Genomic DNA, 19,956 nt, shown 5'->3' with positions numbered 1-19,956 from the left:
TCCTCAACTATGTTTTCCTTTTCATGAGACCATTCCATGAAGAAGTTGTCATCCCTCTGACACTTACTGTGGCTACCTAACAAAGTTACTATTGCTTCAGTAGTATTACCTTAATATCTGTTATGCCATTTAATCATAGAGCTTGTCTTTTGGGTGATAATCTTAGAATTTTCCTTTTACCTAAACTGTCTCTACGTTACTAATGGCAGAAAATCAGTCTTGGGATAACTACAGGGTGTTTTTACTTGTAACTGATATTTTAAGATTATTTGTATTTATGTTGTATTTTCATATTGTTTAGATTTAACCTGCAAGTTGTAAGTATTGCAGGGGAAAGTCCACAACACGTTTAATTTCTGGCACTGTGTAATGTGAAAAAAACAATATACAGTTATTTATCTGACTGATACTATAGAGGTACGAAAAAAAATCTGTGCTGTGCTATTTTAATATTGAGCACAGTAAAGAGCAAACAAGTCCTTCTTGTACATGACCATAGTTCAAAATAGAAATAAAACTCCAAAAGCCAGCTTTTCATGTTCTACATCAAATATAATTGATTGTAAAATACATCATATTTAGCACTGTGTTTGTAGGGTGTGGACAATGCCTGATTCATTACTTGAAGCAATGACGTGGAAAGTAACAAGAATGGAAGCATATGTAGTGTATTACAAAATACTATGCAGCATGATAATTTACAGTATCATTAACTAAAGTTCACGTTTATCTAGAAGAGGTAGTGTTGTTTTTTTTCTGCTGAGAATATGGAATATACTTAGCTAAAGTGTCAATTACGATGAAGTCTATTCATTTGCATTTTTCAGATTATCCATTTTTCCTCCAGGCTTTAACACTTAGTCTCTTTCTAAGTAGGTCATTAGAGTACCAGTTAAGTTCATTCACCAATAGCAAGGTCAATACCCAGTGGTATTGTCTATAGCTCCTACAATATAATTAGATTTCATATACTGGTAGTTCTCTTCCTTTACTCATTGATGTTCACAGCTTTTTCTAAGGAAGTAGAATTGGGATGACAGGAAAATGTGTTTTTTTTTTGTTTGTTTTCAAAAAAATGATAAAAAGTCTGTGAAACTTGGTTTTATTAAATTACACATGAACCTAAAGTTGGAAGCCTTGAAGTGAATCTGAATTTACTGGTATGTAGTTCCAGGTTTTCAGAAGTTTTCACTGTAGTTGGTCATAGAATGGAGATTTTTGTCAGATAAGTTGCACGGTCCTGATGAGTGCTACCATAATTGGTCTTCATAAGCCCTACAGTGAAACCACCCTCCTACAAGCTTTTAGATTACATTGACACATTTTTTGTTGAGGTATCAATTTCTAGTTCCTGCTCTGTATTACTGCTTACAGATGGGTACAGTGGTTAATATGTTTCAGGGGCTGAATGTACAAAGACTTGGAACTGCTTGTGCACTTTAACCATGAAGTTTTTTGAATATTCTTATGTGATGTTTAAGCACATGCACAGACACTTTATCCAGTTTTTGCCTTCAGATAGTGTAGTGTCCCTCATTAAAAGACAAGAAATCTTAAACTTAATTTTGACATTTTCCTTCTAGATCTGTTGACGATTCATTTTTTAAATATATCTCAGGGAAAGAAATGGTTGTCTTGTCCTTCATAAACACCCTTACTGGGATTTCAAAGTCTCATTTGATATAAGGAATGGTCTCCTGGAAGATCTTTTTCCCTTTGCATAACTGTATTTAATGGATTTGTCTCTGTCTCTCTGGAAATTCTCTTTTGGACCTGCTGAAAAAGTTTTGTTAGAATTTCTTAATTTCTGTATAAAGCTAGCATTGATGCATACTTAGTTTTTAGGAAACCTATTGCCAAAATTCCACGACTACCTCTCTGTTTTTGACAGATCACCATTTTTAGACATAAGTGTTTACCAATTGCATGCAATTTTTGCTGCTGTTATTGTTTCCAAGCTTGCAGTGTTTGGAACTAGTTTTTTATTTAAGATGAACATGGAATGTTCACTGACATTATATTGAAATTTGTAAATCAGTTTGCCTTTGGAAAATTGTTTTTTATTGGTGTGAAATGAATATCAAATGCTTAATTGTACGCGTGTGTGTATGTGTATATAAATAAAGTGTGTATGTTCACATTTCTGCTTTTGACTTGGTATTCTCTAGAGGTCCACTCCCAACTAGGAGTTTGTGCAGTAGCAAAACAGTGAGATCTGCTTCAATGAATATAAAGTACAAGTAGGTCACACAGATGGTCATTGGCAGGGTTGGGAACAGAGCTTCAGTCTCTTGGCTCAAAATCCAGAGCCTCTGATCACTAGCTGCAGACATAGCTCCTGCATGTTCGGCATATGCAAAGCACTTGCTGATTTCTGGAGGCAGCAGCATCAAGAGACATATGTTAGCAGTAGGGGTTAATTTGCCAAATGCTAGAAGAAATGCTGAAACTATAGTAGTTGTTTTTCTAAAGGAAGAACTCCTATTTTAAATTTTATTTAAACAAAATTTGTATTTGTCTGCAATTTGACTAGTTTCGTAATATTCATGTATATGTTACCAACTTCAGGTATCTGTGGAATGCTCTGATTCTTTAGTTTCACTGCTTGAAAGGTATCAGTAGTCCATGTGTTGGTCATCTAGAAGAACAAGCATTTAGGTCAGATCTGAGATTTATCCCTTAGTAAGCAATGTACATATTTATATGTGTCCTATATTGTTAAGATGTAGTTGAGTGAAACTGTCTGTTTGCAGTTGGTTGGTCCTATGCTATGAATGTTGTGTGTTATTACAGGTTAAAATGACAACATTTTAATTGCAGTATGATTTTCAATTCTATAATATTCAATTTAGTCAGTCCCACATAAAATAGGTAAACTGAAATTTGTAATAGCACATTTCTGTGCCTCTAATTTTAATTGGCAGACAGAACCATAAATTAAGCATATATCTAATACACGGTATATATTGATTTATATTTTTGTTTAATTTCAAGTTATGCTTCAGTAGCTGTTGGTCAGCTCTTTATGAAGAAGCTGGGGACTGGATTTAATATAGCTCAGTAGATATGAGATATAAGAAGTTACGTTACCACTAATAAAAAGTAATTGTAACTTAGTAATGGGGATTAACACAATAAATGATGCAACAGCTGATTCACATATAATACTGTTGGCAGAAGCATTAATTCCTGCATCATTTTATAGGTTATACACACTTCATTCTGTGTAATGAATATCCACTGTCACATTTGCTAGAATCACATATGTTTGTTAGAACCGCACCTAGTCAGCTTGTTTCATTGTATAGTATGATTCTTGAAACTGCTAACAGCAAAACGTAATGTATTATAAATAACAAATCTAAGTAATAAAAAAACTTTGTCCAGTATGCATGTATTCCTGTAGTAAATGAAAGCGAGTTGTGAAATTCAAGCCACAAAGTGTAAGCTCTGTAAAGCTTGTCCAGGAATCAAAATATTTTCATGACTTTTAATAATAAACTAGTGACAACTTGTAGGAGGAGAAGACATTGCTTTGTGTAATAAAGTACAAAGTGAATACCAGTGGGTTTGGTAATGTTGGTTTTGTACAGTGGGTTTGGTAATAATGTTTTTGTACAGTAGAGCCTCAGGAATATAAGATTTTCCTGCTAGATACCGAAATACACTTCTGTGTTAGAGCAAAAAGGAAAATGACTCTTACTTTCATGTTCTTTAGAATCCTTCTTTCTCATGATTTGAATTTTCTACATGGACTATGACCTATTAGAAAACATAGGTTTGCATAGCTGTATAATGCCTAACTTGCACAAGGAAGATATCTTCTGATCTTTTCTTCTTGTAGACATCTACCTGGAAAGTCAATGCTCTAAGTTCAGATAAGTGCAAGTAAGGATCTACTAAGGGAAATATTAGAGTTAAAATGATGACACCTAATTAGAATTATCTGATTTTTCTCTGCAGTGTCATCCAATTAAAGATGTAGAAATCGGTGTTTTGTTTTTGTCTTCAGGACTGTTAAGAACTAAGTTGAAAAAAAAGTTGAATGAATGCTAGTAATTGGATGAAGCATCTTTCGATTTTATTATTGCCAGAAATGAGTTACAGATAAAATAATAATAAGAAGAAGCTAGTTTCATAATAAGTTGTGATATGAGTACTTAAGCTGAACTTCTGTTTTTCATTTTCTGTGATGGTTTTCCTGCACTGTGTTCAACACAACTTTTCAGCATTTCAATATGTTTAAAAGTAGGAAATTGTTAATGAATTTTACTCTCCCTTTTTTAGCTACTGAGAAAACCCCAAAACACTGTTCATGAAGTCCCTTAAAAATGTCTCTACACTGAAAAATAATCTCTCCTGTGGATCTGCTCTTGAATTTTGTATGTAGCTTTAAAAATATGCTTCTAAGAAACACTTCTGTGAGAACTTTTTTCTTTTTTTTTTCTTTTTGTCTTTCTGCCTTTTGTAATATATAGTGGTCTTTTTAGGGGTGTATTATCCTTAAAGCATCACATCTCAAATCCAGTTTTATTCATGCAGTAGTTTGACATGGATATGGAGGACATATGCATATCTATAAGTATTCGTTTTCATGAATTTGTAGTGACACATTGGGGGTTAAAGCCATTATCTTCTTGTGTTTATGGAGAAGTAAGTAACATGCTAGACATTTTGATAATTATCTGCTACTTGCAACATTTTCTTGGTCTTTACCCATTATGGTAAGTTTTTTAAATAAATATATCAAGATCTTTGCTTTTTGGAGGGAACTATAAATCTAGCTATGTGAACTAACTTTAACAGTGAACTTCTAAATGTAAAACAGTCTGCTTATAACTCTGTCAAGTGGAAAAGAGAACAGCTGTATTACAAGAGTTGATACAAATCTCTTGCTTATTTTAGTTTAGTGTATCAATTAAACGAAATGTGGAAACATGAAAGTTGGAATTCATTGATATTCCATTGTCCAAACACAAGGCAAACTTTTAAATCTGTTGGAGAGGACATGCTGACAAGCATTTGTGGCAGGCTGGCAGACCGCAATTATTGTGGGCAAGCTGGAAAATGCACTGAAAGCTCAGTGTTGTTTTGGCTATAGCAAAGGTGGTGTTAGATGTTGTTTTGGCTGCCTTCCAATAGATGACACAACTGAGCTCCCATCCAGAGTTAGAGAAACTTGAATTGGATGCATTCTGCAGTACTTGATGCTCGGTGGTGTGCGGTGACCATTAAGCCAGTACCTATTCTGTTGTCTAACCTTACTGATGCTTGCCCAGAATGGTCGGCTCCAGTGCTGTGTGCTGACTTTCTGCCTCAGTACTGGATTGCAGGACACACAGAACTCACTGCTTACAGTGCTGTCAGTCTGTAGGTAATTTACAGTCTCTCTCCGTTCTTTGGCTTTTATTTCGCCTGGGAAATTTAGATTTATCGATTGAAAAAAATGCATCAAATTTTAACTTCATGACTTTTGTGCTCCCAACAAAGAGTTACATGGTAAATAACAGAGGGAAGACTTTCAGGAGAAAGATGCCTGCTGTTGTGAACAGATGTCCTTTGTGAAGAAGCATGGCATTGTAATTGTGCACTGAGTGCCATCAGAAGTCTCTCCTTGTTGAAAGGATGTTGTTCGCTGGTTTTATTTTTAAGGCTTTGCTCGAAATCTGTTTTCAAATGACACCTATGTCCTTATTAATTTGGCATGCTAGTTCAAGTGGGCATGAAACCATCCTAACAGATGGCTATGACTGCAGTCTTGCCAGGTAATCAAGAGTAGTGTTTCCTAAGGGAGATAAAAGTGGTGTTAAATCTTTATTACTGTTTTGGCTGCACACATGAGGCAGTCAGGAATGAAGCACACCTGTGATTTTTGCCGAAGGAGACCCAAATGTCTTTTCTAATGACATTATTGCATTAATGACATTAAGTTTGAATTTCACTTGCCTGAGACAGAAGAAATCATTAGCTATTTTCTAAAGAGTTCTTAAATAGGGGAGTTAAATTACACACAGCTATGCTTAATCCTTTACCAGAATGAATCTACCTGAACCCTAATGAAGCTATTACCAGGGAACTTTGCTCTGAGAAGTGTTGGAATTTGGGGCTGATTAATACATATTCTAAAGAACAGTATTTCTTTTGAGGGACATTGATGGAACAAATGTTTTCTGTGTTTAAATACAGTTTGAGGCAATATGTTTTATTCTAGTTTCCAGGAAAAGCCAGTAAAACATTGATCAGTTGTTTTTTATCATGGATTTTAAAGTTAAAAAAGAGTGTATGTCTTTGCTGGCAATCTTTCTTCTTACATCGTTTATCAAACAGAAAAAAAGCAGCTAGCACTTAAATTTATCAAGCAAAAAAAGCAGCTAGTACCTTCCCCCTTTCCATGTTCCTCCCATCTGTGTTGAGCTTTCTTGAAAGGGTGTGTGGGTGTAGTGGGGGAGGATTGTTTGATGAACACAAGTTATCAAATACCGTAACAGAAAATTTTAATTTGGCTATTTCTATCTTTGATAGCTGTAAACTTTCCTTCCATGGTTTTCTTAATTCCTACTCAGCTTTTTTCTAGCCAATGATTTGTTGATGTTCAAATGAGCACTTTGCTTGTTTTGCTACTTAACTTGTGCATTTGTATCTTAATATTATAAGCTGGAATTTATATAGCCATTCAATAGAAATTTTTGTCCCATGGTAATAGGATTACTACATGTTTTATATAAAAGGTCTGGTGAAATAGTGGTATAATTTTAATGTAAATATCCTGTTGTTGGAGGGAGGGGAAAAAAAAGAAGTCATGACTGTAGTTTTCTGTTAACATCAATCCATTTGCAAGCTCTGATTGAGATCAGGGGTCATTTGCTACAAATACCAGACCTTTTCAGTTATTTAGATTATATGAGTATCTTGGAATTGCATCATCATATAGGATGACTTCAACTTGTAAGGCTCTTACAACACTCATTTTTTTTCCTTTTCTAAGAATAATGTCTTTTTTGTTTCTAATTACTACCTTAAAAGTATATTGTCTTAGTTGTTCCCTACACAGAAAATGATGTGATTTTCCTGTATTGTGTTAAATGACAAACTGAGTTTATGTAGGGGCCAGTCACAAAATAGAAGTATATAGCCTTAATCTAAGGAAAGATAATTACCACAATCCATTCAATTTGCTTTTCAAAATGTATTGAACAGTTTTTGCATGAATTAGATTTTTTTTTTTTAATGAAATAATATAGATAAGGCTAGTTCAACAACTTTTGAATTTCCTTGTAGGTCAACCCTTTAACTTTGTTCACATCAGAAACATCACAGTAAATAATTGATCAGCTGCATATGTTAAGTCCTTTTAAGAGATTCCATATGTATCACCTATGGACTTCTTTCATTTATAATGAAAATGCAACTGGGAGTCATGAAGCCTGCAGATAAATTAGCTTTTGAGACTGGAGGAAATCAATTATACTTTCTGCCTCAGCTGTCCTCTAAGTAAAGTAAGATTTTTGTTTTTCCTTGGCAAGAAGCTCTGCTTTCTTGATATTTAAGAAGTCTGGATGGCTTCATACATAAGAGGAATTATGCTCAAGACTTATTTCTTTTACTAAAAGGTGTGTGTATGTTTGGTTTAGATGAGTTGGACAGCGATGGGCATTTTACCCTCTGGTTGGAAAAGTTTTAAATGGCCTCTGAAAACACTGGTATGAAGGAGTTTTAAATTCCTTCCAACAAAGAACTTTACTTCCACACTTCCTTAAGGTGACCACTTCCTTTCCAGTTATTGGTCAAATGGGTATCGCTGGTATGTGGAGTGAGGTGTAGTTCAGTGATTAGTATACTCGTAATATCTACCTTGCAGTCCTGAAAAATTCTATATAATTACGGATTTAAAATGCACATTAACTAAGATACAGGACTTGATAGACTCTTACTTTACTTTTGAAATAAAGTTCATTAAGTACAGATTTTGATTATGATTTATAATGAAATTGCTTCCTGTAACTTTAAAAACTATCCAAAGACAATTTTTATATTTGCTACTGTCAGTCATTTCAAGGGTGATTTCAGTGGTTTAAAAGTTGAGCTGGATATTATTTGTTCAGAAAAACATAGAATGAGATTTTACGAAGTTTTAAAGGTATTGCATGTAACTTTCAACCTTGCTAATGATGTTTCTTTGTATTAGTTTTTGGTCCAGAAGCTAAAGGTGCTACATTTGTTACACTTATAACTGGTTATTAGAGGTGCTTCAAGTGAGGAGATCAAGAAAGGAATGAATTTGCTAATTTTCATAGTAAATCTGTTTGAGATAGCTGTATAATGTTTGATGTCTGGAGCTGCCGGTTACGTTACTAGTGTTGGTAACTTTTGGAGAGGAGTTCTCTGTCTCCATGGATGCAAATCCACACTGAAGTGCTTGAGGAGTGTTAGTGTGCTCTGCAGTATGATCCACTAAGTGCTTTACAAATACAGCTATTTTCTTTTTGAATTGGAGATGGCTAGTCTGTGCCCTGCATTCAGTGCAGGAAAGTTGTGGGTTTGCACGTACACAAGCCGCAAAGTGTGTGAAATTCCTTTCTGTGTTATTCCTTGAACAGGAAATGCGGTGTTGGTATGCATTCTATAATCATGGTTTTATTACTGGGTTTGTAATTTAGTTGCTGAATAAGATTTCTCTTGTAGCTTGGAAGAAGGGCTACAAAAAAAAAAAAAGATAAAAGGCATTTTATTCGTGTTGTGGCATTACCAAGTGTAGAGGTACTTTCTGAGGAAAAAAAAATGATTCTGCCCTTAAGACATGATTAAAAGCTGCTGGCTTATATGACTAGGAGCTGTTACTTGAAATAAAAATAATCTGCACTGGTGGTCTCTCTTGCTTCATCTGCAAAATTCAGGAATTTATTATCTTCACATTCTTCTCATCCTTTACTTTCTTCCCCTCCTGCCATCCAGTATTAGTACCCTCCATCCAGTATTAGTACCCTTACTAGGGGGATTCCTAGTCCCTGGCTTGGTTTTAAATCACATAAATCTGCTGTGGTTCACAGTGGGTTCATCAGTGAGTTAGAATAGTTTATATCCAGGTACAGGTTTTCTAAATAAGTCTTTAAAAGAAAAAAAAAGTCACACTTTAATTTTGCTTTTAAAAACTGCATTTTCTAGTTATGTTCCATCATTTTTTTTCAGATACTGTGAGGTCTCTTATTGACACAAAATAGTATCCAATTGATGATATAAATATTTTTTTGAAAGAGTTGATGTTTAAAACAGACAGATAATTACAAGCAATAAGAATTCACTCAAGTGAAACAAGTAAGAACTTCATCTCTCTGCCAGTTACTAGAATGTTTTTTTAGTGTCTTATATGCTGCTGCAAATTTCTTTTATTCTGAGGTAGAACCTTTGAATCTATATTTACTCCTGTTTTCTTCCCAGGTTATTTTAATATATAAAGTCTTTGAAGCATGTGCTTAGCATTATTCACAATGTGGCACTGTACTCTGTTTATGTAGCATTGTACAAATAAGTTGCTACTTAAATCACTCTGTGGTGTGTCAATAAATTAGGAAAACAAACAAACAAACAAACAAAACCCCCGCAACTTTTGTACCTTTTATCCCTATTCAGTCAGTACTTTCACTGAAGTTATTTCAATTTTGTGCATCTCGTCCCTACAGCATTTCAGAAACATGTTGCCATTTTGGGACAGAGGTGCTATGTGAGACTTTAATGTAATTTATTATAGTTTCTGCCACCTTCCTTAGATTTAATCAAGAATGGATATATGCATAGCTCTCACTCCTCTGAGGCTTGAAAGGTTTTCATTAGTGTCCTTTTCCTATCTGCATTTTTGTATGTGTTCTTAGAAAGTATGTCAAAACAGTGTACATAGAAAAAATCTGTTGTTTCCATCTTATTTTCAGAAATATTACTTTTAAGAGTGTTTTTTCTTACATTAAAATCCTTTCATTATTTAAACATAGAGTATTTCTAGATGCTTTGTGTGTAAATTGAATATTTTTTCCCTAGGTGTTTGGGACAAATTAAACAGCATTCAGTATTTAGCAGAAACAATTTATTTTTTTTTCAGGGAGTTGATTTTTTTTTATATAGTTATTATATATATATCTATGAGATATACTGTAGACTTACAAAAAATACCACACAGTAGTAATTTACGAGTATCCCTGAGGCATGATTGCAAAATCAACAATTCCACATTGGAAGAGACTGTAGCTGTTTTAAAGGGTGTTGTGTTTCACTGTTTGAAGTAGGATTTATTTGCAAATAGTGTTTCATGTATATTTGCTCTTAAGACTTTTTTTTTCTTTCAGAATGTAGGGACATTCTGCTCCCTGTGATTACCAAAGAGCTGAAGGAATTACTGGAACAGAAAGATGATCAGCAGGTCCAAGAGAAGAAGTACTGTGTTGAATTACTCAATAGTATCCTGGAGGTTCTGAGCTGTCAAGACCCTGTAAGTATTGGTTATGATGTAGATGGCCCAAATCTGTAGTAAGCCTGAGCTGATTAAGTGGTAAATTATTGATGCAGATGAATCTCATTTAAATTTTTAATACGACTTGGTGTCAAATTGAACTTTTTTCTTATTTTTCGTAAACCTAAGTTAGAGCAGTTGACATTTTAAAGGTGAAATGCTGAAATCTGTGCTGTGTTTTTCTTTTATTTCACAGTTTTATGTTCCTTAGAAAGTCAGCTGCTGCAAATCACCATAGTATTATTAAAAGTGGTGAGGTGGCATTGATTTTATCCTAGCAGAGTTTCTGGCTAGTTTTGACCACTGAAGTTCTATGTTGTAACTACTGAAATTAATTAGAATGTGATTCTAAGTATTTGGAATAATTTTCAAATTTAATGCCATTTTGTTTTATGAAAATCTTCAGTTTCTGAAAGGTATCATTTTTAATGTACAAATACTGTAGCTTATGCTTTCTGCTTTCAGCAATGCCCATATAGAACATTACTATACTTCATTTTGAGACTGTCATTTATCACTTGGGCTCTTGTAATTTGGAGCAATTTAGAAATTGTGGTCTGGGTGGTTACTTTCCTCATTTGAGTGAATATCTAATTGACTTTTTAGTCCCCTGCCTTTTAATGAGTAGTAGGTTATTCAATCAAGTTTCACCATCATTTGAGGAATGTCTTCTAGGAAGAGCTCATAACTGCATTAGGAAAGCTGTAATTCTTCTCTTGAACAGGTGCTTGTTTTATCCCGAGCTATACCTTTCTGATACATCTCCAAATTTTTCAGGCCTTGGATAAAGGCAAGTTGTCATTTTAGTCTGGTGTTCACTGTGGATCCTTGGGTCATTTTCTAGTAATGAAATCATTACAGCATGCTTCATGATTTCATAATTTTTGGGATATTCATAACAAGAGGCTTGTCTGTTTGTGCAGGAAAATCTGGACAGAGTGATCTTATAGTGTATATTATGAATGTTTTTTTCCTTAAAGCACCATAGGAGGGATTGATATGAGGTGATTTTTGAGAAGTATTGGAAAGCTTGGATTTCAAATGGAATTCATATGAGAAATGATGAAAGCATGATAGGGCAGAGTGTGAAGTTTTAGGTTCATTGGGCTATAATGTAAAGTAAACCAGTTATTTACCTTATGCTTGAAAAGGTGAAACACAGCCACGAAGTGAGATAGATTTTTGCTCACTGCATGTGTACCACATATATTAAGTTTATTTTCATACGTCCGTAGTAAAAGTGGCTGACAAAGATCAGTTACCTCCTATTGAAAGTCTGGTTTGTAGCTCCTGTTCGCTTGAGTGAACAATAATTGCTGGATACGGAACAGTACAAAGAAGCCTAACTCTTGTTGCTCGGTATTTGAGCAACCTGACCTAGGTGTCCCTGCCCATGGCAGGGGGTCGGAATTAGATGATCTTTAAGGTCCCTTTCAACCTAAACCATTCCACAAGTATGCACATATGCAGTCTGGTGCATTTTGAAGAGTAATTTCCAAGAGTATGAATTGAGATATCCCGAATGATGTAGAAATGCGATCAGCTGTTTTCCACAGAGCAGGTATTTGAAAATGCAGATGTTTTTATAAAGCATCTCATTTTAATAGTTCATGAAATTTCTGTTTCTAGCAAAAAACACCGCTATCAACCTCTGTCTTGTTCTTTTTTTTTATTGAGTTTGTTGCTGTTGGCACAAAGCCAGTTAGTAGTACTCTTGCTAACAGTAATTCTTGGAAAAAAATATCACTTAAATGTAGATATACACTTTAAAAATCTTTATTATTTTTTAGGATAATATATCACTTAATGTCACAAAGTTTAAGGCATGGAAGATGATCTACTTCTGAATTGGTATATTTCCTGTGTCCATTCATATAGAAATAAGTTGTAAATGAAGTGTAAAGATGATTGAATGGAATAAAGTGTTTTAGTAAATTCTGTGTTTTAGAGGTTTGTTACTGCTGGTTTATGACAATTGTGTGAATGAGTTAAGCAGCGTATACCTCAAGGATTTACAAAAAATGATTAGAAAAATATTAAGTTTTTATTTAGGATTGTTTTATTTTAAAACTGCTTGGTTAGTGTGATGCTGCTAAGAACTTCTCAAAGCTCTTACTTTTTTTTTCTTGCTGATATTCCCCCTTGATATTAGGCAGATGCTTAGCTGCATTTAAAATCAAATGCACTTTTGTTTTTGGGGAGAATATTGTCTTTACTAATAGTTTCTTTGTTGATTTTGTTTTTTAACCCATCAATATGAAACATGCTTAAACACAGCTGGAGGCCAGAGGTGTTTCAGCACCTGTAAAATACAGTTATGGCTCAGAGCTGCAAGACATTAACCATTGATAAAGATCATGGTGAAATCCATGACTTTGTGGTTCTATTTTAATTAAAATAATGTATTTTCCCCCTTTCCAGGAACTTCAGTGTGTGCAGTCTGACAGTCTTTTAAAAGGTGACTTTGTCTCTAATCTGACATGTGTCCTATAGTTTAATATTTACTGCATCAGAACATTTTTTTTTCTTTTTAGTGATTACATGATTAAATGTAAACTTCTCTTGGAATCCGAAGTAAAATCTTGGTTGAGGCTATAGGTCAAAATGAGATGTATAATCATTTCCTATTTTTTGTACAAAGTCAGTAATTGGCAGGAGCTGCATTTTAAGCTGTTGATTTTGTTACCAAACAAGTCTGGAAACACTTCGGAATTGTACAGAAATCACAGAACTGGATGCTTAAGACAGTGCATAGGGTCTGGTTGGGATAGAGTTCATTTTCTTTATGACAGCTCATATGGTGCGCTGTGTTTTAGATTTGATACCAAAACAGTGCTGATAACTAAAATTTTCATTGGTGTTTTTCCTGAATAGTGATTGCACAGTGTCAAGGCCTTCTCTGTTTGTCATTACTGTAAAGGAGGGTAGGTTAGGGTTGGGCAAGAGTTTGGGAGGGGACACAGCTGGTACAGCTGAAACAAATTGACCAAAGAGAGATCTCAGGTGGGTGTCTCAAGTAGAGGTTGTTTAGTTTTATAATTCTGAAGGAGTTGCTCAGTTTGTCCAAATTTGTCACTGTCCAAATAACTGATATCTCTATTACACTCTAAGGTGCACAGTTGACTCTGAGACAACAGAATTGTTCTAATTTTTGTCCCGCCCTGTGCAAGTTTAAATAGAACATGAAAGCTAAATCCAACAATAACTGTTATTACCCTGCAGAGATGTTTTTAGAGAGAGATTTTGTTTGGTTTGGATTTTCTATTAACCAACTTGAGTGTACCGTCACCCATCCCATCAATGCATCAGAAGGTAGTTGAGTTCTGTAAGAGAACTTCCTGCTGCTGGCTGGAATAACCTGAATGAGCTCTGATTGTTTCTTCCTCGGACACTCAGCAAATCTTTTTCAACACGTAAGCCAAGCATGTTTTTTATGACCATTAAATGGAATAATTACAATTCTTGTTTTCTAAGGCAGCATTTATGTATGGTACAAGTATGTTAATTTGGCTTCTGAAAAATCTTGGGTTTAACCAAATAGACTGCAGTCAAATGGTGAACTTTCCAGGTTTCCCTGAAAGTATGTCATCCATGTGAAGTGAAATCTGATCTGTGGAAACACATTATCTATAGTGGGTTGCTAGACTGTCTTCTCAAACTAGAAAATCTTAGTTAAAATAGAAGCTGAAATCTTGCACTTAGGCAATATATGAAATGTCCGTATTGAATCCTTAATTATAGCTTAGATGATTAAGAGAAAAGACATACTCTGTTTCAAAAAGAAAACTGTTTTAATTTATGTCCTAACATTTCTCTGAAAATTCCAAGACTTTTGCATGCTTGAGCATATGTTGTATTTCTTTCCTGGAAAGGTATGTGATGCACTACTTCTGAATTCAGAATAGAACTTACCTTTAACAATGGAGTCATGGCTAAATGTTAAAACCATTATGTAATGTTCTGAATTATTAATAATAATAATGGTACAGCATGTACTGAGATGTGGAAGAAAGCGAAGCTAGATTATAAAATCTTTGCATTGAAGCTATTATTATTATTTTTTTACAGGAAAAGGTGCTGTGATTCAAGTTAGGATTTTTGCAAGGCTGCATTTTTATTTTATTTATATTTTTTATGTACTGATAATATTTAGCCAACCACTTGGCTGTGTAGGGTATTAGGGTGATGTCTGCATTAGCAAAGAATGCTTCACAAGAGGAGTGAGCCTCTAGATTGATGTGGTTCCTCCTGTGGCTCCTGACGACTGTTGTACAGGACTTACGTTGAGTTAGATATGATCTTAACTTAATGTCTTCATTTGTAGCAGGGTCAAGGAGCTTCTAGTTTGCCCCTATCTGGAAGTAATGTAGTTTGTGTGCAATAAAACCACTCAGAACAGAAGCAGAAAATGGTAAATGGAAGCAGTCAAGGGATTTGCCTCAAAATTGAACCAAATTGCTGGTAAAAGACAGCTGTGTAACTTTTATGGGACTTCGTTTTTGCTTATGGTGAAGGTATATGTAATTGCAGTATTTCATTTTTGTCGTTATGGGAAACGAGTTAGACAAATAATACAGGTTCTCAGTTTGATAGTTGTATTTTCAAACTGATTTAGGAAACAAATAAAACATGCAGGGGCAGGGTGTATAATTGTATAAACCTGTGCTGTACTCCAGGTTGCTTCGCCTTTACTGCTGTGTTAACTGGTAGCCTGATACAATCATATATTTTATGACAGGTGATGAGCCATAGACCCTCTTGCTGTACTAGGATGCCTTCTTTCAACCATTGAGAACATTTGTTTGAAACAATATGCTAACTTTTAACTGGTACCCCCACGCACAAGGGTGACAAACGTTCTAAACTTCAAAGCAAACTTTGAAATTATTTAATAAATACAATACTGAAATAAGAGGTGGCAAACTGCATTTGGAGTGAAGTACACAGAAAATCTATCATTATTGTTAGAGTTCAAGAAAAATATACAACAAAGGTTTGAAAAAAAAACAGAAAAGCTGTTTAGACCTCTGTAAATAAAACAGCATTCATCAAGAGTAGGCTTTGATGATGCATCAGAAACTTACCCAGAGTGTAGTTAAACAAAACCTAATTATTTTCTGGAAGTTATGTTTTATATCACAACAATGCTAGTGAGTATGGAAAGCATTCATGTTCAAAGAACAAACAGGATGCTGTTCACAGAAACATTAAATATCGCTGAAAACAGCAAGTACCTGTAGCAAGAAAATGGTTTTCACTGCACAGCTTTCAAACATCTCCATGTCTGTGTACTGAAGTTGACTGTTTCCTCCATTTGTTGCTAATTTCCTCCATTTTTTCACTAAGTGTAATTTGTTTTTGTTAAGTAGACAATGTATAAATTCTGATAATGACCATACTTGAATGGAATAGAGTATTTTTTTCAGTAGTTTTCATTAGTGTTTCCAGTGGAAGAGCAGGATTTGAAGAGGTGGTGGTGTTTAGGCTCTAAAGGCAGGAGTAAGGTCAAACCTTATCTATATGTTTCCCAGTCCGAGAAATTACACTATTTCATGTTTCCCAGTCCAAGAAATTACACTATTTCATGCACCTTGGTGGCATTTTTCTTTTCTGTGGTCTCTTTTCTTCCTCACTCTTGCTATGGTCTGTCTGCTTGTTTTCCTTTTCCCAGCTTCTTGTGAGTTGACATCCTTCTCTATATTTCTTGCTCTTTACGCTCTGTCCCTTATTCTCAGTTGCATGGTCATAATGTGAAACAGTAGCGAACAATCTGTGATCCAGCTAAATGCATTTGTAATGCATTAATACAGTCTTCAAAAAGAGAAATACTTGAGATAGTAAAAGTAGCTTGTGTGGCATGTTAGTCCAATATAACTTATACTGTTATACAGAAAATGTTTCAAACTGATTTTTAACTGTATAAAAAAAGTAAATCCAAAAAGTGAAACACTTTTGAAGATCCGCTGATGCCAAGGATTGAACAGTTGGCAACAACCCAGCCTCAAGGCTGGATTTTCCTTTTGCTATTTAGAGATCAACTGTACCGATACATTTCATCAGGAGGACTAAGCTATGTTGCTTCAGTGAATTTTAAGTTAGAGCTCACTGCATGTTGTAGATGCTTGTCTTGAAATAATGTTTTGGCTCCTAGCACCCTCCTACTTGGTCTTCAAAACCTGGTGACATATGCTAGTTCCTGTTTTAGTGTATGTAATACATAGCTATACGAGATCAGCATGGCACAGCTCAGTGTGAGATCTTACAGAAAGAGAAGGTAGTTTCACATTGCAAACTCTGTAAATAATTTGGTTTTATACCTGCTAGTGTCTGATTACTCATGAGCCCAAGACGTTGACTCTGAGATGGTCTGACCAAGACTATTTTTGTGCAACACAAAGGATAAAAGATTTTGGTTGATTTTTTTTATTCTTTTTTAACAGAAAGCTATGTTTTACAGGGCAAAAGTGCAATTTTATGTCAGATTTTTTTCAGGTAAATAATAATAATATTAAAGCCAACAGAGACAAGAAGAATATTTGATTAATTTTTAGAGTTGATTTGGGGAGAAATGCACTGTAGGTTTTAACTTCACTCTGATATTTCCAATGCTTTTAAAATACATAGCCCCAACATACTGTATGACTTTAATATTAATTGTTTGATAGGCATAAACCTTAAAGCTCACAGTATGGGATGTTGGGAAGGAGAGCAGGTGGAAAAGAAAGTGTCTTTGTGAATGCACTGCAACAAATGTACCTTCTGTGCAGCAGTTGTCAGGTGTAGTCTTTTTCATAGATCTAGGACTGTACCGGGAATGTTTAAATGGAGAAAAAAAATATTTTTTCTCTGAATACATTGTTTATACTATCTAGAAACTTTTTAAATGCTGTGACAGGCTTGAATGCGTCACAGTGAAAGGACACAATATGTTTACTGTCCCCATTTAGTCCTGTTTCTAGGTATGAGGAAAGTTGTATTGCATGGATTCAGAAGCAGCTTCTCCTGGGGTGGTATTGGAGCACAGCCACTTTACGTATTGCTTAGGTGGCCTCTGTGGCTGTCCATCTGGGCTACACGTGATGTTAAAAGAGGTGCCTTGTTTGGTGTATACTAACTTTTTATTTGTCTGAATAGAAATTTCTTTAGAGCTTTTCTTTCCTCAGTTATATAACATGCTAATTTCTAAAGTTGTCTAGTGAGCAGAGTAAGCACAGTGAAGTTGGTAGGTATAAGGCTGTACTCCCCTACTCAATGTTTTAAAATAAACCACCTAATATCCTTTTCCAGGCAACATGCCGGTAGTACTGATCATTTGAACGAAGTCGGTGATTATTTGCCATTGGGCTGCAAAGTTCACTCAAAACATGGTGCTGACACCTGATGGGTCTCTAATGTACTCTCAGTTGACTCAACTGAACAGTAATTTGGCAGTAGGGACAAAGAGCAGACCACTTTCTGTCCTCACAAAGCTGCAAAGTGAAGTGAATATAACATTTTCCACTAATAATTACATACTTTCTGACCTCAAGCTAAGAATATTATTTAGGTCCAAACAATGCTGAGGGCCACTGACAGATGTGGAGAGCTGTGATTCAATTCACCTCAACCATCCGCTGCCCGGGTGTTGCTATTAAGTTATAGACTACTTCTTGGGAAAAGACACAAGTTCCTTGACTAAGAGATGAGCGGTGTTGATCTGAAACAAAAAACAGGTATGGGATACATAGAACTAACACCAGTTTGTGCCCAGTGGAAATTACTGGAATAAATGAGCAGTGCAAGCAAGAAGAATTAGTATTGTTCTTTCACTACGGTGGTTAAATTAAACAGTTTTCAACATGGAAATCATTATTTTTGTCTTTTACAAGAGATAAAGATTTAATACAAAATACACGTTTTTCATTTACAGGCATCAACTTATCACCATATTCAAGAAATAATGGTACAGTTGTTACGCACGGTGAACAGAACTGTTATTACAATGAGACGAGATGATCCCTTAATTGTGAGTAATATTTTAAAGTATTTTTAGTGCTTTGAAACTCATTTCATAGTTATCCTGTAAAAATGCAAATACAATATTTTCAGAGACCTTGCTTGTGCACATTTATAGATTTAAAATTAAGAGCTTTACTCTTTTTTTCATTCAACTGTGCTGGCATAGTGTTTTTCAATGTTTAGTTGAACACAGCAAGTGAGATTTGTGCTTTATAAAAACAAAAACAACTAATGAAAACAAAATGCAAGCAAACAAAACCCCATACATCTAAAGTTAATTGCTGTCATATATAAATAATTTAATTGGTTGCTCTGTTTCTTCTAGTTTTTCCACATCATTTACTTCTTCGGTGAGCTTGAGTTGCTTGTGGAACAATTGCCATTCTTGGCTGTTTCTGTAGGAGGAAGTTGATGCCTTTTGCACATAGGGGAAATGTCTGGGCATATGCTTGAAGCGAGCATGTGCCCGAGATTTTTGTGGTTATGCTGTGGCTTTAAAGTTAGATTCAAGGACAGATTCTGCAATTTATTCAGATTTAAGTATGTTATCTCACAAACAATTCTCTTGACTTGGACTCGTTCTGAGAATGCAAGCCATTTGTGTTCAGCATGAACTATGGAACATGTCCCTCAGACTGTGCACTTAAGAAAAAATGTGTATTATTTTTTAGTCTTAGAACTGCATTATTCTGTAAAATCATGAACAACATTTATTTGATTGTTTCAGCCACAAGAAGTAAATTGCATGTCTTTGGAAGGGTACTGTATTGCCTTGTTCTGGAAAATTAAAGTAAGTTTTTGATCCAGTCAGAGGGTGATTGTCTCCAAATAATCAGCCTCCTAATAACTGCGTTCTTCAGAGGAGATACTTGCAAATGGTTGCTTGAAATATGCTAGTAGTAGATCTGCAAATTTCAGAAATACTATTACCTGTGCATCAGACTTCTGGTCTGGTGTGTGTGCAATTCTCGTGTGTATGTGTGGTCATAACTGGAAGAGGTTTTGAATGAAGACGCAGTGAGCTTGTCAGTTATCTACAGTGTTTGAAAATGCTTTCTGTAGTTACAAAGAAAGTGTCCTAAGAGTTATATGGATGATGTAAACAATCTACTAAGGAGTATTTCTGGATACTGTGAATAGTAAATGAGGAAACAAAATGAAACTTTTCGTAATCCCATGATAAGTATCTTAATTGTTATGAAACAGTAGGAAACAAGCTGCTTACAGTCAGATTAAATGTGTTTTTGTTGTTGTTTTTTCTCCTGTGATTTGTTCAGATGTTTTATTTAAAAAGATCAAATCCATCGTGACTTTTGAAATTTGGATGTCTGAATGTTAATAATGCTCATCATCTGTGTGTATGTGTGTATTGGGCATTTTATTGATTTTTTTGAAGCAAAATTTACAAGTAGTTTTCTGGAGCTGAGGCAAGACCTCTCAACAGGACAATATTTTACATA

The 19,956-nt window shown here is 34.8% G+C and overlaps 1 protein-coding gene across 1 annotated transcript in view; it reads left to right on the top strand.

Moving 5' to 3' along the window:
* DOCK2 (dedicator of cytokinesis 2) overlaps positions 1–19,956 on the top strand; it is a 185,534-nt gene that overhangs the window by 53,987 nt on the left and 111,591 nt on the right. Inside the window, exons 26-27 of the mRNA XM_035562961.1 lie at positions 10,335–10,477; positions 18,408–18,503. Of these exons, the coding sequence (XP_035418854.1) occupies positions 10,335–10,477; positions 18,408–18,503 (239 nt within the window). The remainder of the gene's footprint in view (positions 1–10,334; positions 10,478–18,407; positions 18,504–19,956) is intronic.

Source organism: Cygnus atratus, chromosome 14 (genome assembly GCF_013377495.2).
Source record: "Cygnus atratus isolate AKBS03 ecotype Queensland, Australia chromosome 14, CAtr_DNAZoo_HiC_assembly, whole genome shotgun sequence".
Lineage (NCBI taxonomy): Eukaryota > Metazoa > Chordata > Aves > Anseriformes > Anatidae > Cygnus > Cygnus atratus.
The sequence above is the reverse complement of the archived record's forward strand: the minus strand, read 5'-3'. Positions and strand labels throughout refer to the sequence as shown.